The sequence below is a fragment of the Perognathus longimembris genome, chromosome 6 (genome assembly GCF_023159225.1).
Source record: "Perognathus longimembris pacificus isolate PPM17 chromosome 6, ASM2315922v1, whole genome shotgun sequence".
NCBI classification, from domain to species: Eukaryota; Metazoa; Chordata; class Mammalia; order Rodentia; family Heteromyidae; genus Perognathus; species Perognathus longimembris.
The window spans coordinates 76,491,045-76,515,457 of record NC_063166.1 but is presented as its reverse complement, the minus strand read 5'-3'; the positions used below and the strand labels follow the sequence as shown (position 1 = coordinate 76,515,457).

General features: G+C 54.5%; 2 protein-coding genes across 2 annotated transcripts; one reads left to right on the top strand and one right to left on the bottom strand.

Annotated features, from left to right (window-relative positions):
* Positions 1–3,346: 3,346 nt before the first annotated feature.
* On the bottom strand, positions 3,347–13,090 carry Rbpjl (recombination signal binding protein for immunoglobulin kappa J region like). Its single transcript, XM_048347481.1, is given in 13 exon segments — positions 3,347–3,718; positions 3,859–3,962; positions 4,066–4,221; positions 5,379–5,531; positions 5,740–5,849; positions 6,218–6,355; positions 8,087–8,119; positions 8,122–8,260; positions 8,467–8,582; positions 8,750–8,820; positions 10,392–10,517; positions 11,611–11,719; positions 13,069–13,090. Coding segments are annotated over 13 exon segments (1,551 nt in total). The 3' UTR covers positions 3,347–3,444.
* Positions 13,091–14,322: 1,232 nt separating this feature from the next.
* Positions 14,323–23,531, top strand: Matn4 (matrilin 4). Its single transcript, XM_048347480.1, is given in 12 exon segments — positions 14,323–14,401; positions 14,620–15,030; positions 15,033–15,103; positions 15,105–15,189; positions 16,613–16,735; positions 18,026–18,148; positions 18,230–18,352; positions 18,470–18,592; positions 21,365–21,778; positions 21,863–22,015; positions 23,273–23,380; positions 23,462–23,531. Coding segments are annotated over 12 exon segments (1,872 nt in total). The 3' UTR covers positions 23,521–23,531.
* The last annotated feature ends 882 nt before the right edge of the window (positions 23,532–24,413 follow it).

Below are 24,413 nucleotides of genomic sequence, written 5' to 3'. Positions count from 1 at the left end.
CCCAGGCTCCCCCTTCCAGGGTGTTCAATCTGTGCTGTTGCCTGGGTTGTTAAGTTTATAGGTTCTAAAGTGAAGGGGGCTAAATTAATCCATGGGATGTAGAGCATTGGAAAAGTCCTGGCAGGTAAGCATAATTGTGTGTACAAACCCCTAGAGAAGCCAAAAAGGAATGAAAAAAGTTAAGATGGTAGTTTAAGGAGTCGCCCCCCTCCCCCCAACAGTTACTGATTCTTTAAAAAAAAAAAAAAATCGGGGCTGGGGATATAGCCTAGTGGCAAGAGTGCCTGCCTCGGATACACGAGGCCCTAGGTTCGATTCCCCAGCACCACATATACAGAAAACGGCCAGAAGCGGCGCTGTGGCTCAAGTGGCAGAGTGCTAGCCTTGAGCGGGAAGAAGCCAGGGACAGTGCTCAGGCCCTGAGTCCAAGGCCCAGGACTGGCCAAAAAAAAAAAAAAAAAAAAAAAAAAAAAAAAAAAAATCACCCAAACTCAATGCTTGAGAAGGGAACAGTGCCACCTGGTGGTTCTGCAATGTACGTGAACGCCATACATTTACCAAAGCAATGTCTCATTTCTTGAGCACCAATGCAATCTGCTAAAAGCACTGTGATACCTTCTCTAGGACCTACAGAAACAGAAAACGCCTTTCTGCACGGAGCACACCAGCGACATGTGACGATGGACATGTACATAAAATCCTTAGCTCCAGACAGGAGGCACTCACCTCAGTATGGAGGGACACAGGACGGAGCCAGAGGCCAGTGCTGGCTTCATGTGTAGAAGGAAGGGCTAGGCACTTTTTTTTTTCTGGTCCTGGGGCTTGAATTCAGGGCCAGGGTGCTGTCCCTGAGTGTTTCCTTTTGCTCAAAGAAAAGCACTCTACCGTTTGAGCCACAGCTCTACTTCTTGGGTTTTTTGGGTGGTTCATTGGAGGTAAGAGACTCATAGACTTCTCCTGCCTGGACTGGCTTCGAACTACAATCCTCAAATCTCAGCCTCCTGAGTAGCCAGGGTTACAGACGTGAGCCACGTGAACCACCTGCACCTGGCTGAGGTCTGCATTTTATACCATCGTCTCCTGTTTCTTTTCTTGAAATTATTGATAAGATTCGAATAGGGGTCATATCTTTTCATTCTGCACCAGGTCCCAGTTAGCTGGCCCTACCTACTGGGGTTGGGAAGGTGTTGTTTTAGAGGAGTTAACATTTGGCCTGGGTTTGGAAGGCAAGGTATTGAAGGGAGAGGAAAGGGGGAGGCATATTCTCAGTGGGGAAAGCAGAGTCCTGAGGCCTTCATGACAGGATGGTGTGAGGGGAAGGAGATAGAAGATCCTGTGGATGGGACTAGAGAGGGAAGGGCGTTCACTGTTAGATGGTTCAGGATCTCCATGGAACATGCCAGGGCTGGACTGCTGGGGGGACCTAAGTGAGGCCAATGGCTACGAGTCTCTGAGAGGAATAAAGAAGACAGAGCTGCTTGGCTGGGCCTGGGCTTTTGAGTTTACGTAGGTTCTTAGTTTCCAGGACTCCAGCCTTGAGGAGAAGCAGAGGCAGAGCCTGAGAGCGGGAGGGGATGGCCATTGAGTCCATCTCAGCACTCCTTGTGGCATGCTCTGATCCTCCAGGCTGCTTCTTTCCTGCTTCATTTTGGTGACCAGGCAGTGACACAAACCCTTCTGAGGCAGGCACTCACCTCAGGGACGTTGTCCATTCAATAAGTTCGCTGCGTTGCTTGGCCAGAATTTACCTTCAGGGTCACATGGGCTTGGAGCAGGCTTTGCCTTAGCCCTGGCAATGGGTTTCAGCCTGCTGATGGTTGGTGACAGAACCGAGACAAGACTCTAGGAGAGTCTGAGGACCCAATGGGAACTCCCATTTGCTTCCTTTAGGGGTGATCGTCCACATTCCAGGGGAGACATTTTATTCAGAATGAGCTCGTCAGAAGCTAGAGACAAGGCCTAAGGTGTCAGCACCCGAGGCTGCATTTCAGACCCGTTGTCCTCCCCAGGCATCTGAGGAGCAGGTACATGTCCCTGGTACCCACAATATCTGTGTTCTTGGTTCCCACTGCCCAAACCATGATCCTGCTTGGTATTCATCTCTCCTCCTCCACAAAACATGGACTAGGTAGACTGTGGGCAAACTGATCAGGGATGGGCTGGGGTTGGTCCAGCCAGTGGTCTCGGTGAAGAGAAAGCCCTCTCTCAGCTACTGGTTATCCAGTTATCACAAGCATTCTGGCTGGATCATTCTGGGATAGATTTGTTCTGAAGAGGCTTTACATTGGCCTCAGGCAGGACCAGGGGACATTCTTGCTTGGGGGGGGGGGCATATCTAGTAAGGTAAATGGTTAGGCAAAAGGTGATTCCCCAGGGCAGGGATGGGGCTTTTAGGGGTCTGTTGTCTCTGAACTCTGCTATTCTTTAGACAGTGTCAGAACACAGGCTTTCTGTTCCATCAGACACCACCTTGGACAGGACAGTTGATTCCAGCATAGCAGAAGAACCCCTGCTCCTCAGGACTCCCATTGCACTGGGCCAGCAGGAGAAGTGGCCAGCAGACAGTTATGATGGGAAATCCTGGCCACTGTTTCAGGCACCTGTCCATCCACCACATGCCAGACAGCCAACATAGGTAAGTGAGCCGGGTGCCTTATACCTGTAACCTTGACTACTCAGGAGGCCAAGAGTTGAAGATCACAGTCCAAAGCCAGCCTGGGCAGGAAAGTCTATAAGACTCTTATCTCCAATTAACCACCCGAAAGTCAGAAGTAGAGCATCAACCTTGATTGAAAAAAGAGACAGTACTCAGGCCCTGAGTTCAAGCCCTAGTATGGGCACAAAGAAGAAAACAGCAACAAAAACAAAATGAATCAAACTAACAACAACAATCCCCCCCCCCCCCAAACAACAACAACAACAACAACAGGCAAGTGATGTATCTTGGCTCCAGCCTTTGTGAGTACAGCCAGGGCGGATCCTGGCGTTTCAGAATAGTACACTGGACTATAAGTCGGTTCCGCTATTCCAGGTGACACCTAGTGCCCCTGAAGTTGGCACTCCAGGTCAGATCTGGTACTCCAGGAAGGCCCGGGGTGCCATGCCTCATGCCCGGCCTTGTGAAGCTGTGTGTTTCCTCTTTTGAGTGGATCATAAATGCCTGAAGGTCAATTGCTCCAGGCTTGGCTTTGCAGCTCAAGTGAAACGGAGTAAGAGACGCTGGAAGAGCCCCAGGAGAAAAGAGGGAGGGGAGGGAAGCTCTAAGTAGATCTACAGGTCAAATGACTGAGACGACGGACACAGCTCAGCGGGCCGCCTTTTCCTGTACTTGTTAAGGGGCGCCACATAGGATCTGGTGTAGGGCCAGCCCCTTCCTGCCCTTTCACAGCTCAGGGGCAAGGAAGCAGACCCAGGGGGTGGGCAGGCCGGGCGCGTGGGCAGCACCTAAGTCTGGATGAACAGGTGGAAGTTGGTACGCGTGAACTCATGGTGGATGCTCTCCAGGAGGGCGTCGGCGTCAGCGGCCGGTTCTGGGGCTCCGGGCAGCGCTGGCCGCGTGCTGTATTCAGGGGTGTAGGTGAAGGAGAAGGCGCTGGGGTAGAAGAGCCCATCGGTGCGCACCAGGCTCACTGGCACCGTGATGGGAGTGCGAAGCCAGCGCCAATCGCTGCCAAATGCAGACACATCAGGCACGACACACACCAAGGACCGGGGGCTCCTGGGGCGGAGGGTGGGGTGGGGAGGGGGGTGAGGCAGAGGTTTAGTCCCGTGGGGATTTTGAGGGTGTGTACCTCAGCCCTGCTTCCCAGGGGCCCAAAGGAAGCTGTCCCCCCACCTCCACCCCGGCCTTCCCCATACCTGTACATAGTTTCTGCCTCCACATCTCCAAACCACACCTTGAGTCCCGCGTGGAAATTCTCTCCCAGTAGCTCCAGCGTGGCCACGTCACCCCCACCGCTCAGCTTGGGGAGAGACCAGAGCCGGCTGCCCTCCCTCACCAAGAGCCCCACCCCACAGCTGGCAGGCCGCCCCACCCCCGCCCTCCCACCCCGTGCCAAGTTCAACCTCGAGGGTGCTGACGAGGGGTACGGGTGTGACCGGCTCGCACGCACAGGCCAGGCTGGAGCTGAAGGAGAACTCCACTGCCTCCGTGCCAATGATGGTCCAGCAGGAGCTGTCATTGAGCAAGGCCTTGTTCGCCTCCTTGGGGCAGAGGGTGGCCTAGGAGGAGGTTCCCGGGGTGGGGCAGAAGCTTCAAGCGTGGTCGCCACTGTCCCCGAGCCAACAGAACCTGGGCTTCCCCACCCTGCCCAGGTGAGCTCCAGTCTCAGGCCGTGTGTGTGTGTGTGTGTGTGTGTGTGTGTGTGTGTGTGTGTGTGTATGTCTATTATGCTGGTACTAAGGCATGGTCTCTTAGCTTTTCACTCAAGGCTGGGATTCTACCACTTGTGCCAAGCTCCACTTTGGATTTTTTGGTGGTTAATTGGAGATAAGTGTCTTGTGGGCTTTCCTGCGGAAGCTGGTTTTGAGCTGTGATCTTCAGATTTTAGCTTCCTAAATAGAATTAAATAAGCTCATTGAACCAGCTGGCTTCTAGTAGCCTTGTTTTCCTGCATTCCACAAGTCTATCTTTTAATGTACAATTTTATGTCTAAATATCTACACATTTAATATTCTTTGGGAAAGAATATGGCTCAATAATCATTTTTGTACATTTCATACATTTTCTGTCTCTTAATATTCTACGATAATGCTTTGGGAGTAATATTGCCTAACAATAGTAATATTTTTCACACCCCAAAATTCTTTTAACATGTTATGAATCTAATAATCTTTACTTAATAATATTCAGTACCATTACCTATGATTTTTATGTATATTCTGCACTTTTATTTTATTATATTTTTGTGCTGCTGTTGGGACTTGAATTCAGGGCCTGGGCACTGACCCTTAGCTTTCTTTGCTCAAGGCTGGTGCTCTACCACTTGAGTCACAGCTCCACTTCCAGCTTTTTGCTGGTAAATTGGCAATAAGAGTTTCACAAAGTTTTCTGTCTGGGCTGGCTTCAAATTATGATCCTCAGATCTCAGCCTCCTGAGTAGTTGAGAGTACAAACATGAGACACAGGTACCTGTCTCATTCTGCAAGTTTAGGTCTGCACATTCCATGATTCTAATAGTCTTTGGGAACGAGTATTGCTTGGTAATAGTGATTGCCACTCTCTTCCCTCCACTTCATGACTCTGTCCTGATAGCCTACGACCCTGACTTTCCAAGAGAGGCTGTGTTGCTCAGTAAGCAGCAGCCAGTGTGACACGCCCTCACACCCACTGCTTCTCATTTCCTGGCACACTGGTGCTGGCCATCTCTGCACCTCACCTGGAATTGCACCACTTTCTCTGTGGAGAGGCACAAGTAGTTGCCGGCCCCACCTGGAGAGGCGCCTGGGAACTGGAACGCGCACTTGTGCAGCTGGGAGATGGGCTCATCCACATCCAGGAGGGCACACTGTTTGGCTACTTTGCGGATGATCTGCAGTGGAAGGGCAGTGGCAGGAGCCAGTAGGAAGGTACCAGGTCCCCAGAGGCTGCCCTCCCAGCCTGTCTCTGCTACTCCAGTGGTCATGGGCAAGGGCAGAGTCCCACAGAACCCTGCCCACGTGGGCCATTCTTCCCTATGGATCTGTGTGTGTGTATGTGTGTGGAGGGGAACCCTCGCATTCCTTCCTTCTTCCTCATACCATAGGTGGCAGTGTGATGCCGGTGACCGTGCACACGAGCTGCACTAGGGAGCCGTAGCGGACGTAGCCCTCTCGAGGGGGGAAGTCCCCTTGGGAGCTGTGCTCATCAGCTGGGGGTGAAAGAAAGGAAGAAAGGGATGTAGGGATGCAACATGTCTGCCCGCCATCTTGCCTCCTCACTGGTTAGGCTTTGTGGGAGGTGCTGGCCCTCAGGGAAGCAGCCAAGGCTGGAGGCTCTAATCTTGGGGAGATCATTTGTGGCCCTGCTTATCTTCATTTGGGAGCTGGTCCTCTGGGAAAAAGAATTTAACTGAGAGGAGGGGAGGGGAGTCCAGACGTCACTATGGCTCCATCACCATCTCACTGTGACCCAGGGTAAAGCCTTTTCATTTCTGAGGCTCTGTTACCCAGGGCCGAGTTAACCTTCCTGGAGAAGTCGGGGTGAAGACTCAGCATGACTCGGAAGAGGAACGCGTACCCAGGTGGAGCGTGAAGGCGGCCCACTGTCTTGCACTGGCCACAAAGGCCCCATCCTCCACAGAGAGGTAGCGCGTGGACACGGTCTGGGAGCGCAGGCGGTTGAAGAGGGAGACCTTGGAGCCGGAGGAGATGCACACTGTGAGGGGAGGGCGAGTCAGTGCTCTGGCCTGGCGTGGCCTCCTGGTGGCGCTCACCAGATCATCGCCAATCCTCTGGGCCCTGGGTCAGCCTGGAGAATATACCCACTGGCCGGGATCTAGGCGGATGGCATTTCACAGCGATTTCGCTAGTGCCTGCTGGGGTCCCGTGTCCAAGCCTTTGCCAGTTCCTTTGCTTATCTATCCCTCCGTTCACTAGGATCTCATTGAGTTACTCAGGGTTGGCTCCTGGAAGGCGCTGTGCTGGGTATTGGGTACCAAGGTGTGAATCAGGCCCAGTTTTGCTTCGGAAGAGTTCATGGTCTTGAGAATATAAATAGGATATGCCAGAATGCTCTGCGGAGGGGTGAGGGAAGGAGGCCTGCCTTGAGCAGGGGAGCATGAGGCAGGTGGGAGCCACAGAAGGGGCTGCTCAAGCAAAGGTCCCGCAGTGTGAAACAGCAGGACAGTGTTCCTCAGACGTGGTATCTGTCAGTCTTAGCCCACGGCACAAGCTCAGAGCCACGGCTTTGCTTTTCCTCTGGAAAGTGATTGCTTGGGGAGAAGACAGTGAGTGGAGCGCGATCTTCTCTCACCGCCCTCGACACATTGTGGGTGCTCCACTTACACTTAGTCCACGACCCCCCCACCCCCGAACCACTGCTAGCACGCACTGTACACCAAGTACCTTTCTAGGCATTTTACTGGTGTTAGCACATTTGATTCCTTCAGCAACTCTGAGGTGGACAATATTACCTCTCCTGAGAGAGGGCAACATGAACAAGATAGCACAGCTGGCAAGACACAGAGCAGGATTGAAAACACAGACTGCAGGGCTCCTGAATCTCTACTCGTAACCAGCCCACTATGCCACCAACCCCTCAGGACCCTGCCCTAATACCAAGGGCCAGCAGAACGCTGCTGGATCTGTGAGATTTGACAGGGTTAGAGGCACAGAACGTCAACGTGGTGCAGGATAGTGGGCTTTGGAATCACAGTGATTGCAGGTCATTTGCTCACCAGGCTGCTTTCTAGGTGGGCAATCTCAGGTAAATCACCATGAATGTGCTAGGCCTCTCTGTCCCTCCCTCCCTCCCTCCCTCCCTCCCTCCCTCCCTCCCTCCCTCCCTCCCTCCCTCCCTTCCTCCCTCCCTCCCTCCCTCCCTCCCTTCCATCTTTCCCCTGTCACTGAGCTGTATTTACCAAAGCCTTTTGTTGTTGTTGGTTGTGGGGCTTGAACTCAGGGCCTGGGTGCTGTCTCTGAGCTCTTCCCCTCAAGGCTAGAGGCTCCACCACTGTGAGCCACACAGCTCCACTTCAGGGTTTTGAGTGGTAAATTGGAGATCAGAGTCTCATGGGGATTTTTCTGCCCAGGTTGGCTTGGAACTGCCGCCCTCAGATCTCAGCCTCTGGAGTAGCTAGGTGTGAGCCACTGGCTCCCGGGCTTACTAAACCCCTTTTATCTTCACTTTTATTCTTGCTTCATCTTATAGTCTGGCCCCTGCCGGCGGTCTGGTGTGCGCTCTGCGTGCCCCACTGTCCCCCTCAAGCCTGGTCTAACTTTCCCCTTCCCTGGTCTTTGACTCCCCCCAGCCCAGGCCTGGGCCGCGGGGTCACTGGGCCCTGGCCCCCCACCTGACTCGGGCTCCACCCCCCTCGGGCACCACCCCCAGCCGTCTCCTCCTCCCTCACCCTAGCCATCTCTCCCCCCACCCCCTCCCTCCGCTCACGATCGGTGTTCTTCAGAGACTGCTTCTTCTGGAGGGCTTGGAGATGACCCTGATGAGGCGGCTGTGGAAGGTGCCCAGCTCCCGGCCCCCGCGCTGCACCAGCCGCAGCACCAGCCGGAAGTGCTTCCTCTTGTCCGCGTCGGAGATGAACAGGGTCTTGGCGCAGCTGAACGCCTGCGCGGGCCCCGGGGGTGGGGGGTGGGGATCTCAGGCCGGTCCTCCCCCCAGGAGCCAAGAGCCAACCACCCACCCGCCGCCCTGGGGCGTCCGCCCCGTCTGCGCTCGGCCTCGCCCGGGACTACGGGGGCAGGGGGGTGCTCATCGTCCAGGGACAGGCCGGGGTGGGGGCAGGACTCGAACCCTCTCCCATGCGCTCTTACGACGGAGTCCGGCTGCTCCTCGAAGTTCAGCTTCTGCGTCTCGGCCGCGCTGCCCGACGCGCCGTCCAGCCCCATGTAGCCGCAGACGGCGGGCCCCGAGTCCCCTGCCGGGTCGGGAAGGAACGGGAGGGAGCTGCGGGGCGCGCGGGCCCCCGCGGGCCTCGCTCTGGACGCCAGAGGGCGCAGCGGGGCTGCACCTGCGCCGCGCGCGGAGGCCGGGCCCCGGGCTCCATCCCCGGACGCACGCGGGAGGCCCAGCCGCCCGCTCCGAGGACGCTCTCACCTTGACCCTGTGCTGGCTTCACCCTCCAGCCAGGACCCGCCAGGTAGACGCAGGGCGGGGGACAGAAGAACCTGCGGAGACAAGCGAGCGGCGACCCACCGCCACCTGTAAGCACACATCCCCTACAACCCTCCAAGCCCCCTCCACCTCTGCCCCAGGCTCCTCCAGAACGGTGGCCCCCATTAACACTCCTCCCTTTACACATCTCCTTCAAACCATCCTTAAGTGCTGCCCGCCCCGTCTTTAAAACATATGCAGCACCCATTGGGTACTTACCACCTACGCCCTAGCCATGACCACGTTCATCAGCCTTCCAGCCACTCGCCCTTTCCCTACGCCTTGAAATTATCTCCCCCTCCCCCACCCCCCCAAGAGGCCAGAGTGCTTATTTTTCTTTCTTAAAACATGAGTCAAATCATGTCCGGTCATCCTCCAGTGGTAAAAAGTTCCAAGACCTCATAATCTTGCCTACCTCTCTGACTTATTTCCTGCAACTCCCCCCCCCCTCCTCTAATTCTAGCCACTGTGACTTTGTTAGTACCCGAACAGGCCTAGTCCATACAGCCTGATAGTCTTCACAGATTCTGTTCCCCTTGAGTTACAAGTATGTGTCCCCTAGATCTTCTCATTGTCTCTTGCTCCACTTTTTTTTGTGTGTGTGTGTGTGTGTGTGTGTGTGTGTGTGTGTGTGTGTGTGTGTCTTTGGCTTGAACTCAGGGCATGGGCACTGTCCCTGAGCTTTTATGCTAAAGGCTAGCACTCTACCACTTGAGTCACAGCTCCATTTCCAGTTTTTTGGTAGTTAATTGGAGACAAGAGTCTAATGGGCTTTCCTGCCTGGCCTGGCTTTGAACTGTGATCCTCACATCTCAGCCTCCTGAGGATTACAGGTATGAGGCGTTGGCACCTGGCTCTTGCCCAATGTTTTTAAACATTTGCATTTTAGTTCCAATGTTACCTCTTAAAGGATTCTTTCAACCCCCTTGGTTTTCCTGGCCCAATGACATTACCCTATTCTAGTTTCCTTCTTACTCTCTTCATAATGTGCAGTTTCTTGTTTGCTGGTTTGCAGAGTTTGCTGTCTCTTTCACAGTTGAGTGAAATACTATAGGGGCCGTATTTGTTGTTTTGCTATATGCTCAGCTCTCAGCAATGCCCACGAGTAGTTGAATGAATACCAGGTGGGGCTGGAAGAACCATGGGGAGGTTCTGCTGGGGACTAGCACTGGCTGAGGGACCGTCCACTACTGGGACAATAGCTGAGGTCTCAGGCCTGAGCCTTGCCCAAGTGCAAAAGGGGCCAGACAGCCAAGCACTGGTGGCTCATTACTGTAATCGTAGCCAATCAGGATGCGGAGATTTGAGCATCTGAGTTGGAAGCCAGTCCTTGCAGGAAAAGCCCATGAAATGCTGATCTCCAATGAACGCACCAAAAAAGTTCCAGCTCAAGTGAAAGGGTACCAGCTTTGAGTGAAAAAGCTAAGAAACAGCACCTAGGCCCTGAGTTCAAGCCCCACTCTTGGCGCGCTCTCTCTCTCTCTCTCTCTCTCACACACACACACTGGCTAGACATTGGGAGAAGGTCAGAGGTGGGCAGGGGGCTGAGGGCTGCAGACCTAGGCTGGGCCTCTGAGGCACCTACCGCTTCTCATTTCCATAGGATTTCTGGGCCACCTTGGCATGCAGGATCCGCACTGTCTGCTCGCAGCGTTGCTGCAGGCATCTGCGCACACCTTCCCGCAGGAGGGTGGCATGCTCTGGAGGGGACCTAGCAGGGGGAGCAGGCAGCGGCGGACAGTCAAGGGTCGGGTGAGTGGCACAGGGCCCACTAATCAGATGGAGTGAGGTACAGCGAGGGCCTGCTCTCCTCTCTACCTCCCAAGGCCTCACAGGGCCGAGTGTGGTTAGGCAAAGGAAAAGACCTGGGCTAAATATCTGGGCTTTGGGGCTGTTCAATGAAGCCTGTGCGGCTGCCCCCCAGGACCACCCAGATGCTGCTCCGTGGGTCTGGCTCCCTGGCTGTTGCCGCAGATGGCCATTAGGAGACACAAGGGGTGCTACAAAGGCCACATTTTGTGCTGGCTCTGGGATGGAGATGGGGTATGTGGGATTGGCAGTTCAGCTTTCCCACCCAGGAGAACGCCATGAGGAAAATCAGCTTTGCTACCCCCCCCCCCATCTCCTGCTCACAGACCTCTGCAAACATGGAATGGCCCCACAATTTCGGGGGTCAAAGCAATACCTCTCTCCTTTTCTTCCATGGGAAGGGTCAAAGCCCAATAACATTGGCCCTGCAGGATGGGCTGAGTTAGAGCCTGGGGTTTGCGCCTTCTTAGTTTTATGGGTGAGGGTTGGCATACCCCAAACCTGTACAAGGGCTGTTATTATGTGGGGGAACTGGCAGGTTGAGGCCCAAGGAGAGCTGTGGACGTCGAGGCTGTCTTTTGGGGAGGGGGGTCATGAACCCTCTTATTCCGGCCTCGCCTCGCTCTCGTGGAAGAGACTGCCCAGGGCAAGTGTCGGGCGCGCCCTGGAAGCCCCGCCAGGCAGTCAGTCGGCAGCCAGAGCCTGGGCTGCCCCGCCTCTTGGGGCTCTGCTCAGGAAAAGCCTTCCAGCACATTCCGGCTAGGGCTGTCGCCTCCCGTCTGCGCCGTAGCCAAAGGTGTCCGGAGAAGGGGGCGCTGCGCTCGCCCCGCCTCCGTCCCCACGGAAAGCGGGGGACTCGCTCCCGGCCAGGGGGAGGGGTCGCGGCGCTCGCTCCCCTCCCCACCCGCCAGCCCCGGGTTAAATGCAGCCGCCCGCCTCGGCTCGCCCCAGCTGCCTGGCAGACCCCACCCAGGGCACGCTGCCCACGCCGGTACCTGGTCCAGCTGCCCGGGAGGCTCCGCCCGTCGGCTCCGCTCCGCAGCCGCGCCTCTGAGCTGTCTGGCAGGCTCAGGTGAGTCAAAGGGCCTGGGGACGTTGAAGAGTCTGCAAGGATCCCAACCCCGGGACAGCTTGTAGCCACCCACGGTGCCCATCTCAGAAGGGAGAAACGGGGGCATTCCTTCCCTCATCTCCTCCCTCCAGGCCCCGGATGCGTCCCCAAAGGGTCACAAGGGGTCAGTCCTTGGCCAACTTCTGGAGAACTCAGCTCCCTAAGGGTACCTGCCAATCTTCCTTTGAAAGGTAACTTCCTCAGGGGAGTCCTGGGTTTTAGTGCCAGCCTAGTCACCATCTCACTGTGCCACCTTAACCCATTACCCTCCAACCATAGCCCCCACTGCCAAATAGGAGGCTACAAAGGTGATGAGCTTTGAGGCCTTGATCAGGATGTGTGTGTGTGTGTGTGTGTGTGTGTGTGTGTGTGTGTGTGTGTTGGTACTGGGGCTTGACCTCAGAGCCTCAGTGCTGTCCTTTAGCTTTTTCACTAAGGATGGCACTCTTAACCACGAGCCATAGATCCTCTTGGAGCTTTCTGGTGGTTAATTGGAGATAAGAGTCTCAGAAACTTTTCTGCCCAGGCTGGCTTTGAACTGTAATCTTCAGATCTCAGCCATCTGGGTAGCTAGAATTACAGGCGTGAGCCACCAGCACCTGGCTACCCTTGCTGTTTTGACTTTCTAGGATTCCTGAGGTTAGTGGTAGGGGTACCAACTTGCTGTTGGTTGAAGCAAGACTAGGATAAGGCAGACCTTAATCAAGAATTGGAGGGCCAGGGGCTTCTTAAGAAAGGGTGGCCAATGGCAAACATCTCCTGTTCCTTTACCCACAAGCTACTGGTGGTGCTGGCCTCCACGCAGCTGGGACTGGTCAAGTTAGAGAGGGCATTCTCCACCCACCCTTCCACCTCCACCAGCAGCTGGTCCATCCAGCTTAGTCACCCTTCCACCGTGGGCCCTGCCAGAGGGATTTTAGTTCCCCTACCAGGTCTAGAAGGAGGGAAAGAGGGGGGAGAAGAATCTTGGACCGGAAGGCTGCGTGGAGTGAGGCCCCAGCTCCTCTCAGAATGGACCCATTCACGAGTCGAGGGGCGGGACTGCTGTGGGTTAGGGGCCTCATGGCTTTCTGTGCCAAGAAAAAGCAACTGATAAATGGCTGTAGCCTCTGAGTGAGGCATGGGGGGGGGTGGGGTGGGGAATGGCAGGAAAAGACATTTAGTGATTCCTTGTATCCAGGGAGCCAGGCAGCTCAGGCAGAAGAAGGGGAACCCCTGGGGCTGAGTCCTGTCTGTGGGGCTGATGCCTTCTTTGACTTCCGTTTTCTCATCTGTACCACGAAAGACTCTTTGGGATTTTTCAAAGGACATAGCCAGGGGTTGTAGGAAGGTGAGGGCTCACCTGCTGACCCCATAGGATCCATGGCTGCTTGGCGAGGCCCTGGCCGCTCTCTCGCTGCCCTCTGGGTGCGTCCAGTGCTGCCGTCCCTGGAGCCCCGCACACCTCTGCTCCCGACCTTCCTTCCTTTGTGCAGTATATATCTTGTCCAGGCCTTATCTACAAGGCCCCTGGGGCTCCAGGGCCCCTGTTTGCTCAGGCAGGGACACCTGCTGGGCAGATGTGGGCTTCCCACGGGGCACCTAGCAGTAGCATCTAGACCCAGCAGGCGCCCCCTGGCGGCCTCTCCCGAGAGTAGGCCCGGCGCCTAGGCACCAGGCTTGCAGTTCATGTGCACGGTGTGGGTTATGGTCCACTCACAGTCCCATCACTCCCAAGCCCCACCCAGCAACGGGGCGTGGCCTTTCCTGCCACCTGCGGTTGGGCTGTGTGTGGGTCCCAGTGGGATTACAGAAACAGCCCACACAGAGGCTCCTGTGTGCGGGGAAGGGGTAGGGAATGTCCAGGCTCCCCTTTCCTGAAAAGAAGGCTCAGAACACCCCAGCTGGCTCACAGAAGCAGAGAGGCACGGAGCTTTTTTCTGGATTGTTACATGATTTTGGTACCAGAGCTTAAACTTCTCCAAGCCCCGGTTTCCTCATCTGTACAATGGGGACAATAAACTTAGTGTAAGAATTAGAGAAAGGGTTAAATGTCACAAGGCTCTGGATGCCAGCGGCTCCTGTTTGTAATCCTAGCTACTTAGGAGGCTGAGATCTGAAGATCAAGGTTTGAAGCCAGCCTGGGCAGGAAAGCCCGTGCGACTTTTACCTCCAATTCACCACAAAAAGCTGGGCATGGAGGTGTGGTTCAAGTAGTAGAGCACCAGCCTTGAGCTAAGAAGCCAAGTGAGAGGCTCTGTGTCCAAGCCCAGTACCAACTATAAGAATAAACGAACAAACAAGCAAACAAATGTCACAGTGCATTTGACTAGAGCATTTAGGAAAGACCAATTTTTTGGGTCTTAAATACTGTACCCTTTCAGTCTGCTTTTTATTTATTTACCATCTTGCAGTTCAGCAAAGTGTAACTTTCTGTAGTTCTACAAAGAACCTCTTGGGTTGCCCAGCAATGTCCAAGTGGAGACATTTTCCACTATGAAACATGTCAAATATACACATAAACAGATACTGGTGGAATAAACCCAGCCCTCCCCTCTTCCTCCATATGCCCCTCCCTCCAGGAACCGGCTCCTCCATTCTCTGCTGCCCAAGCACCATGAGGGGCCGCCTTTGCTGGTCACTGCTGACACTGCTGCTCCTTCTTCAGGCCTGGGAAACCCAGCTCCAGTCTGCAGGTGAGGCCGGCCCAGCCCTCACCGTGGGAGGAGGGGAGCGGAGGAAGCACCTTTCCATCACCTGCTGCACGCCCGGAATGTGCCAGAAAACTTGCATGTGCTAGATGCATGCTCTGCTGGACACCACTCCTCTTCTGGCTTTCCCTGGAGAGGAGGGGTGTCTTCTGGGAGATCAGCCTTTGCTGACCTTCAAAAGTCCTCCTTGATCTACCCGGCAGGTCCCAGGTGCCACACTGGACCCCTGGATTTGGTGTTTGTGATTGACAGCTCCCGCAGCGTGCGCCCCTTCGAGTTCGAGACCATGCGGAAGTTTCTCGTGGGCCTGCTCCACAACTTGGATGTGGGGTTCAACGCCACCCGCGTCGGTGTGATCCAGTATTCCAGCCAAGTGCAGAGCGTCTTTTCGCTGGGCTCCTTCTCTCGCCGGGAGGACATGGAACACGCCATCCGCGCCCTGGTGCCGCTAGCGCAGGGCACCATGACCGGCCTGGCCATCCAGTACGCCATGAACGTGGCCTTCAGCGAGGCCGAGGGCGCGCGCCCGCTGGAGCAGCGCGTGCCCCGCGTGGCGGTCATCGTGACCGACGGGCGGCCCCAGGACCGCGTGGCCGAGGTGGCGGCGCAGGCGCGCGCCGAGGCATCGAGATTTACGCGGTGGGGGTGCAGCGCGCCGACGTGGGCTCCCTGCGCGCCATGGCGTCCCCCCCCGCTGGACAAGCACGTCTTCCTGGTGGAGTCCTTCGACCTTATCCAAGAGTTTGGCCTGCAGTTCCAGGGCCGGCTGTGCGGTGAGTCCCAGGGCGCTGGAGCGGGGCTAGAGCTCTAGGTCGCTGCCTGCTTTGATTTCCCTTCCTGCCTTCCCTAAAGAGGGCCCAGCATTCCAGCGGTGCTTTGCCCACAGGTGGAGTTGAGGTATTGCTGGGGGTGGGGTGGGGTTGGCTGTACAATTCCAGCTGTGGCCGCCTTTCCTTAGCTTCTTGGTCCCCCAAGGAGCAACCTCAGCTGGTCCTGCTCACCAGGATAAGGGGTGTGGTTTTTTCAATCCACATCTCTGGAAACTCTAACCTTTGCCTGGCATGGAGGTGGTGGTTGTCATCCCACTTCTGGGGAGGTTGAGGCAAGAGGCCAGCCCAGGCTAATAGTGAGAACAGACTGCGGCTCAAAAGCAATTAATAAAGAAGTCCCTCAAAACACAGAGTAATTCCGCCAAAAGTCACACTGCTTAAGGTAAGCGCTCTACCACTTGGAGCCATAGCTCCACTTCTGGGTTTTGGGTGGTTAATTGGAGATAAGTTTCACAGACTTTTCTGCCCAGGCTAGCTTTGAACCGTGATCCTAAGATTATCAGCCTCTTGAATAGGTAGGATTACAGGCATGAGCCACCAGTGCCCAGCTTGCTTTTTTCTTTCCCTTTTTCTTGAATTGCTTAGACCAGCTTGGGTGGAGATCTTCCCACTTGCTTTTCCCCAGTAGCTGGGATAAACGAATCACATTCCCAGCTTTCTGTTGGCTGGAGTGAGGTCTCTAGGACTGTTTGCTGGGGCTAGCTTTGAACCGTGGTCCTCCTAATCAGCCTCAAGTAGTCAAGATCACAGGTGTGAGCCACCAGGCCTGGCTTCAGCTCTTTTTTAAAATTTATTTTTAAGTAAATGCAACAAGATCTGTTCTAGTCACATTTTGAGTTGTGAACTCACCTTGGTTTAATACTTCTCTACCTCGTTTCACACCCACTGACCAGTCCAGTCCAGTGCCCTCCACCACAACTGCTGAAGTCCCACTCTTTCCTGGATTGGCCCTTCTCAAATGAGTCATATCTATCTAGCCAGGCATCAGTGGCTCACCCTATATCCTAGCTACTCAGAAGGCTGAGATCTGAGGATCGGGTTTGAAACCAGTTGAGTGGGAAAGTCAGTGAGATTCTTATCTCCAGTAAACTACCAAAAAAACCTGGAAGTGGAGCTGTGGCTCAAGTGGTAGGATGCTTCTTTGAGCAAAAGAAGCTCAGGGACAGTGCCCAGGCCCTGAGTTCAAGCCCCAGGACCAGCATGTGTGTGTGTCTGTGTGTGTATGTGTACATATATATGTGTACACACACACAGACACACACACATATATGGACTCATATCTGACAGTGTCCCTAGCAAGCCCTCCCATTCATTGGGGGCTTCTGCTAATCTGTGCTCTGCTGATTCTAGTTCTGTGTATACTCAGGGGGGGATCTGTGTGCTGAGCGAGGACATGGCTGCCAGCACCAATGTGTCAATGCACCTGGAACATTCTACTGTGCCTGCAACTCTGGCTACAAGCTAGCAGCAGATAACAAGAGCTGTTTTGGTGAGAACTACCCCTGCCCTGCAATCTCATTGCTGCAGTGCCTTCTTTGGCTCCTTTGTTGCCCCCGCATCAGACCAGTGAGTTTGGCAGGGATTTTGGAAGTAGATGCCCACCTCTTTCACTTACAAACCTTAGGAATAGGAGTTAGTGCTTGAGCTCATGCAAACCCTTGGTGTGACCAGGGTTTGTAATCTTTTTATTTATTTTTTAAGCACTGGAGTTGAACTCAGGGTTTCACATTCGCTAAGATGGCTTCTACCACTTGAGCCATCCCTCTAGCCCTGCTTTTTGCTGTTTTTGTTTTGTTTGGGTTTTTTTTGGAGATGGAGTCTAGTGAGCTTTTCTGCTTGGGCTGACCATCAACTATAATCCTCCAGATCTAAGCTTTCTGAGAATTCATACCCCGCAGCCCTTTTTGGGTGAGTTACTGTTTTTCAGATAGGTTCTCATGTTTTTGCCCAAGCCAATATAAGTTGTGATCTTCTCACTTATACCTCTGAAGGAGCTGGCACTGTAGGTGAGAACCACCACACCTGACTTCTTTTGTTGTTGAGATGGTCTTGCTTACTTTTTGTCTAGACCGGCCTCCTCCTAATCTCATACTGAGTAGCTGAGACTGTAGGTGTGAGCCACTACTCCTGGCTCTAGGCTATCTTTGCCTATCAAGCCATGTAAGTACTCAATAGGAGCTGGGTGCTGGTGGCTCATGTCTGTAATCCTTGATACGCAGGAAGCTGTGATCTGAGGATCTTGGTTTGTAGCCAGCCTGTGAGACTCTCATCTCCAATTACTAAGAGTCCATGAGACTCTTGGCTCCAATTAACCACCAAAAAACCAGAAGCGGAGCTGTGGCTCAAGGGGTAGAGCAATAGCCTCAAGTGAAAAAAGCCAAGGGACAGTGCTGAGGCTCTGAGTTTAAGCCCCAGGACCAGCACAACAAAAAGAGGAGGAATGGTTTTGGGGGCAATAGGGCAATACATTTTTCTCCATCCTCCTCAGAAGGAAGTTGTAAATAGCAATTGTGTTTTTAGGTTCCCATTTTGCAGATGGGGGTAATGGGGGCCCAGATAGACAAAGTGACCTCACCTCCTCCTCCCCTGCAAGTCAGTGGGCATCTGGAAGACAGGGGTGAGGTTGCCTGACCCTGTAGGAAGGAGGCTTATGTCTCTAGAGCTTACAGATGGCTGGTACCACCCCGGGGTTGGGATGCATGCCTGGGTCCTCAGGTGGCCTTGCTGATGGGCTGAGAATTGTGTCCCTGGACAAAGGCTGAGCTCATCTCCTTCTCAGCCATTGACCTGTGTGCTGAAGGGACCCACGGCTGTGAGCACCACTGTGTCAATTTCCCTGGCTCCTATTACTGTCGTTGCCGCCCTGGCTTTGCCCTTCAACAGGACCAGAGAAGCTGCAGGGGTGAGTAACCCCCTCCAGCCAGCACCCAAGCCTCTGACGGCTCCATTCAGAGCAATAACTTCCTGTTCTTTTTCCCATCAGTCATTGACCACTGTAGCTTCGGGAACCACAGCTGCCAGCATGAATGTGTTAGCACCCTCGGAGGGCCCCGTTGCCGCTGCAGAGAGGGCCATGACCTGCTCTCGGATGGCAGGAGCTGCCAGGGTGTGATGGGCCTTGCACACTTGGGGGATGGATGTGATAAGAGGATCTGGCTGGGGTAGGGGGAGAGTTGGGGGGGGGGATCCAACCTGACTCACTCTCGTCCCTTTCTCCTTTAAGTCAGGGACCTTTGCAATGTTGTGGACCATGGTTGTGAGTTCCAGTGTGTGAGCCAGGGCCTCTCCTACCACTGCCTGTGCCCTGAGGGGCGGCGACTTCAGGCAGATGGCAAGAGCTGTGACCGTAAGTTCTGCATGGAGGTGGGGGTTATGTCTGCAGTTGCCCCTGGGGTCTACATCCTGAGCATATTCATTTTGCCTGTGCTGTGGCTCAAGGATGTGCAATGAATGAGTGTGTCCATGAGTGTGCGTGTGTGTAGGTGTGTGTGTAGGTGTGTGTATGTGTATGTTGGAGGGCATACTGTGCTCTGTCTCTATCCCTTTCCAGCCAATTCCTGCCCTGCCCTGCTGCCAAGGTTAGTTTGAAACTCCATATTGGATCACATTCCTCTTTTCCTCAAAAATCAATCAGTGGCTCAGCAATGCTTATTAAGTAAAGATCTGATATCTTACCCCTGAGCTTTCCAAGTGGTAGACACAACCATGTTACGTTAGTGGTTAGTGAAATCAAATTAGAGGGTTCCAACTAGCATTAATTAAAAAAAAAAGGTCAGAAGAGAGTTTCCTCTACATAGAAAGAGTTGGCATTGCTTCCTCGAGCTGAATTTTAGTTGTAGGGGAATGTACAGAGTGAATCACGATGTATTATTATTATTATTTTTCACTGTGGGTTGTTGTGGTCAACAGGTTGGCACCAGTGCAATCGAGCTTCAGCCAACCCTTTAGCCTGTCTCCTGGCACACTTGGATATTTTAGTCACACTGCCTGATCTTTCCTGAGTGTGTTGAGCTACTGGTAGCTCCCATCCCTCTGTACTTGTGGTTCTCCCATGTTCTCCTGTCTTGGCAAATTTCTACTTGTCCTACAAGACTGTATCCATCCGTGCAGGTTGCTATAACAAAGTAAGATGAACTGGATAGCTGTCTTTGTTGCGTATTGCTGTAAAAAATACTTGTGGCTGAATGATTACTAAAGAAGAGAGGCTTATTTGACTCACCATTTTGGAAGTCCAAGAACATTGAGATTAACATCTGTTGGTGACAGCAGTCCTCAGGGTAATCCATTCTCAGTCTTAGTCTCTTGAGACAGGTGTAATCCCTCCCTAGGGTGGTAGTTCCATAGGCCTCAAGGCCTGTAGGGGTTCCACCATTGCTCACAACTGTTACATTGGGCTGGGCGCTGGTGGTTCATGTCTGTCATTCTAATTACTCAGGGTCTATCATCCTAATTACTCAGGAGGCTGAGATCTGAGGATTGTGGTTCGAAGCCAGCCTGAGCAGGAAAGCTTGTGAGATTTGTATCTCTAATTAAACACCAGAAAACCAGAAGTGGTGCTGTGGGTCAAAGTGGTGGAGTGCTAGCCTCGAGTGAAAGACTTCAAGGACAGCACCCAGGTCCAGAGGTCAAACTTCGTGACTGACAGAACCCCCCCCCCCAAACAAAAACAAAAACAAACAAACCCTGTTACACTGGGGACCAAGCTTCTAAGAGGCTTGAACTTGAACTTTGGGATATAGCTCATAGTCACACCATGGACTGGCTTAGACATCACATCTCAGTTTTGTAAACTGGGAAGTCTCAGACAAGCCACTGGTAGAAACTGTCTGGTGAGCAATCACAGAGAGCATTTTCTCCCTGTCCTCCCCTTGAGATTCTTACAAGGTCACTGATTCCATTCATGGGTGCTCTACCCTCATCAGCTCACCTATTCATAATTTACCCCTGGAAGACTCTCATGTTAGGGACAGGGAATCCAACACTTGAGTTTGAGGAGACACAGTCATTTCCAGTCAGATCAAAGACCACATGGACTGTCACCACCTCCTCACAGCTTTCCTCAACAACTCCAGGAAGAAGGAATTCTTCCTATCTGGAGCTGCCTGCATGCTTTTCTCATCTAGCACTTCCCATAACTGTAGCAGATGGCATATCTGACTTGTCCTCCCCGTTCCTGACTTCCTTCCTGCTGGACCATCAGGATTCTGTTCCCATCATTGTGTAACCTCCTTCGGAAGACCTCCAGTGTTCCTGGCTCAGCATAGGGGAGAGACCACTGTAGAGTGGTTAGGAGCCTGGAGTTGGAGTGGGAGGACTCAGACAGACCTGGCTTCAAATCCTGGCTCAGGCCCTACTTAGCGTGCAATCTGAGACAAGTCACTTTGCCCCTCAGGACTTAAGGTTATAGAAATTAAGGAGAATACTTTGATATCAATGGTTACTGGATGGATTGAGTATATATATATATATATATATATATATATATATATATATATACACACACACACACATCCCAGTATGGGACAACACAATAAATTGTCAGTAAAGGGTGTTTTTGTTATTAATATTGGAATTCCTTTTTTTTTTTTCTAGAGCTGAGGACTGAACTCAGGGTCTTGCACTTGCCAGGCAAGTGCCCTTCCACTGAGCTAAATCCTTAACTGTATGATATTAATACTGGCACAATGCTTAGAAATATGGCTAACATACAGTGGTCAACACATTTTAGCCATGATGGTTATTTTTGGTGGTGGTGGTTATTGAAATGGAGATGCTCACGCTGACCTGGCAAAGAGATTCCATGGTCATGGAGGTGGTTTTCATCCATTGCACTCCAGATGTGCCCATCCCTGTGATTTCCCCAAATATAGGAACTGACCACATAACTTGTGGCAGCTGGGAACTGGGTACCTGCTTTCAATAAATTAAAGACAAAAGAAAACAAAGGGCAAGTGCTTGGTGTGCCACGGGCTCTCGGAGATGATGACGATTTAGTGCATTGCTAGGCACAGAAAACACAAGAAGTATGTGTTGTATAATGGATGTTTGCAAGGGTAGGATTCGCTGGCGATGGCTAGTCAGAGATCTGACGGCTCCATTCAAGCCTTCTTGCTGGCAGGGTGCCGGGAAGGCCACGTGGATCTCGTTCTGCTGGTGGATGGCTCCAAGAGCGTGCGCCCCCAGAACTTCGAGCTGGTGAAGCGCTTCGTGAACCAGATCGTGGACTTCCTAGACGTGTCCCCCGAGGGCACCCGCATCGGGCTGGTGCAGTTCTCCAGCCGCGTGCGCACCGAGTTCCCGCTGGGTCGCTACGGCACCGCCGCTGAGGTGAAGCAGGCCGTCCTGGCTGTGGAGTACATGGAGCGGGGTACCATGACAGGCCTGGCGCTGCGCCACATGGTGGAGCACAGCTTCTCCGAGGCGCAGGGCGCGCGCCCTCGAGCCCTCAACGTGCCTCGCGTGGGCCTGGTTTTCACCGACGGCCGTTCCCAGGATGACATCTCCATGTGGGCAGCACGTGCCAAGGAGGAAGGTGGGTTTGGGGCCTGGGTTGAGATGGGGGCAGGTGTGGGGGGGGGGTCGCCCCGGAGAGGCCTAGAGCCCCTGGTCCCCGTAGGCATCGTCATGTACGCGGTGGGCGTGGGCAAGGCGGTGGAGGAGGAGCTGAGGGAGATCGCCTCCGAGCCGGCGGAGCTGCACGTGTCCTACTCCCCGGACTTCGACACCATGACGCACCTGCTGGAGAACCTCAGAGGCAGCATCTGCCCCGGTGAGCTCATCTTCCGCGGGGCTCCTTCCCTCCTCACACCCCCTGCCCAGAAAGAGACCCAGGCGAGGGGCTCCCTAGACACAGCCTGCGAATTCAAGTGGGGTCCGCAAGTCCCGAAAGGCAGAGCTGCCACCTGGCATCTGGTTAGAAATGCCATTGCCGGACATCTCCAGACCCAGCGAATCGATCAGCTCCTCCGGTGGTTCCTATGCATATTAAAAAAAACTTAAAAAGAAAACACCGGAGGAGACTACTCGCTCCTCTAGTTGGGGAACGGTTAGGGTCATTTAAGGGGTGGGGGGTGGGGGGTTGGGGGAGGAAACCGCCCAATTTAATGTTTGTAAGTGGAGTCACAGCATAGATCCCTTCAACTGGTTGGCTGGAGTTGGGCTTTATGGATTTGGTAAAGACCCACAGGCATGCGCTTTGGGGAGGACACTGCCCATAAATGGCAGTCCTCTACTTCTTCTGGCCTGGGTGGGGTGGGGAGAAGCGAAGCGTTACCGGGGTGTAGGGGTGAGGGTGGGGTGGGTGTTTCTTGTGCACCGTAGCCGATAAGTGATGTAGAAAGTTTCTTGAGGACATTTTTTTTTTTTTATCATACAGTCTGTAGACTGGAATGCAGCCAGATGTAAATGCCATTCCCCTTTCAGTGTATCAGGCCCTGCCTGTGGAGAGGGCGGCGAGACTGGGGAAGGCCTAGAGAGTAAAGTTAAATTCCTTTCCTCATCTTCCCTCCTTGCCTCCCTCCCCTCCTCCTCCTCCTCCCCACCTCATGCCCCTTCTCCTCCCCTTCCTCCTCCTCCCCTTCCTCCCTCTCCTCCCCCTCTTCCTCCTCTTCCCCTCTCCTCTCCCCTCCTCCTCCCCCTCCCCTCCTCTTGCTCCCTCCCTCCTTCCCTTCTTTCCTCCACCTCCTCTTCCTTTCCTTCTCCTCTTCCCTCCTTGCCTCCCTCCTTTCCTCCCTCTCCTCCTCCTCTTCCTCCTCTTCCCCTCTCCTCTCCCCTCCTCCTCCCCCTCCCCTCCTCTTGCTCCCTCCCTCCTTCCCTTCTTTCCTCCACCTCCTCTTCCTTTCCTTCTCCTCTTCCCTCCCTTCCTCCCTCTTCTGAAATGAGGCTGCCACTTGTCCACGGTTGCCTCCCCTTCTAGAATTCTGCGGGGAGTCCGGGCTCTGTGGTTGGGGGCTCCTTGCCACGTGGTAGGTGGATGCTGGCAGACCCCTCACCTTCTCTGACCCCCGACTCTCCCCGGGGTGTGCAGAGGAGGGCATCGGCGCGGGCACGGAGCTGCGGAGCCCCTGCGAGTGCGCGAGCCTCGTGGAGTTCCAGGGCCGCGCGCTGGGGGCGCTCGAGAGCCTGACGCAGAACCATATCCTTGGGGCCGGAGGCCGGGGCTGGGGGGGAGGCCGCCGGGACCCCCACACCCAGGCAGGCTCCCTTAACCGCTCACTGGCCCAGCTGACCGCGCGCCTGGAGGACCTGGAGCACCAGCTGGCCAAGCAGAAGTGAAGGCCCAGGCGGCCCGGAGCCGGCGGCCCGCGCCCGCATGGACGGCGCGGGGCAGAACCCCAGCCCCTCGGTGCTGGACGGGGGCCGTCGGGGAGGAGGCGCTGGCCGGTTCCCAGCGCTGCGCTCGAGCTGGCCTCGCCGGGATCCGAAGCCAGACTTCGTGGGGTGGGGGGTGGGGAGTGTGCAGGAGGCGGGGGTGGGGAGGGCTGGGTAGAGCCACGTGCTGCCCCCAGTTCTTGGTGGTTGGATTTTTTGTTTTGTTTTGTTTTCTTTTTCTTAAAAAGAAAGAAAGAAAAGGTCCAAACCGGTTTCCGCGGGGTCGGTTTATGGGTGTCGCTGTGCCGCCCGGGGAGGGGGCGCGGGGGGGGGGGCGGGGGGCAGCAGGCGGAAAGCGCAGCGGAGGCGCCCCGCCGTCTCCTCGGAGAAAGGCGCATTGTGCGGGGGGTTCCGCGGGGCGGGGAGGGGGGGACCCTGCTCCGCTTCCCCCTCCTTGTTTATTCAAGGGAGAACAGACGGGTCGTTATGCAGGCCGAGGGGCGGGAGGGGGCTCACGCAGAGCCCTTGGGGTCCCAGCGAGTCTGTAACACTTCGCCTTCTGCCTGTTCCTATCTTGTGCCCCCCCCCCCCCCCCCCCCACCATTTGGCTCTGAGGCTGCTAGGACCGGATTCTAGAGCCTTTGAGGACGTGGGGGGGGGGGCGGTGACTGGACTGCATGGTGGGAGTGGGGGCTGGCAGACCATGTCTCTCCAGAAGCCATGCCTGCTGGGACCTTCTCTCTACCTCTCCCTGGCGAGAAACAAATCTAAAGCCCAGTACCAGCCAGCAGCTCCCGCCGTTAATCCTAGCTACCCAGCAGGCTGAGATCTGAGGATTGCAGTTCCAAGCCAGCCTG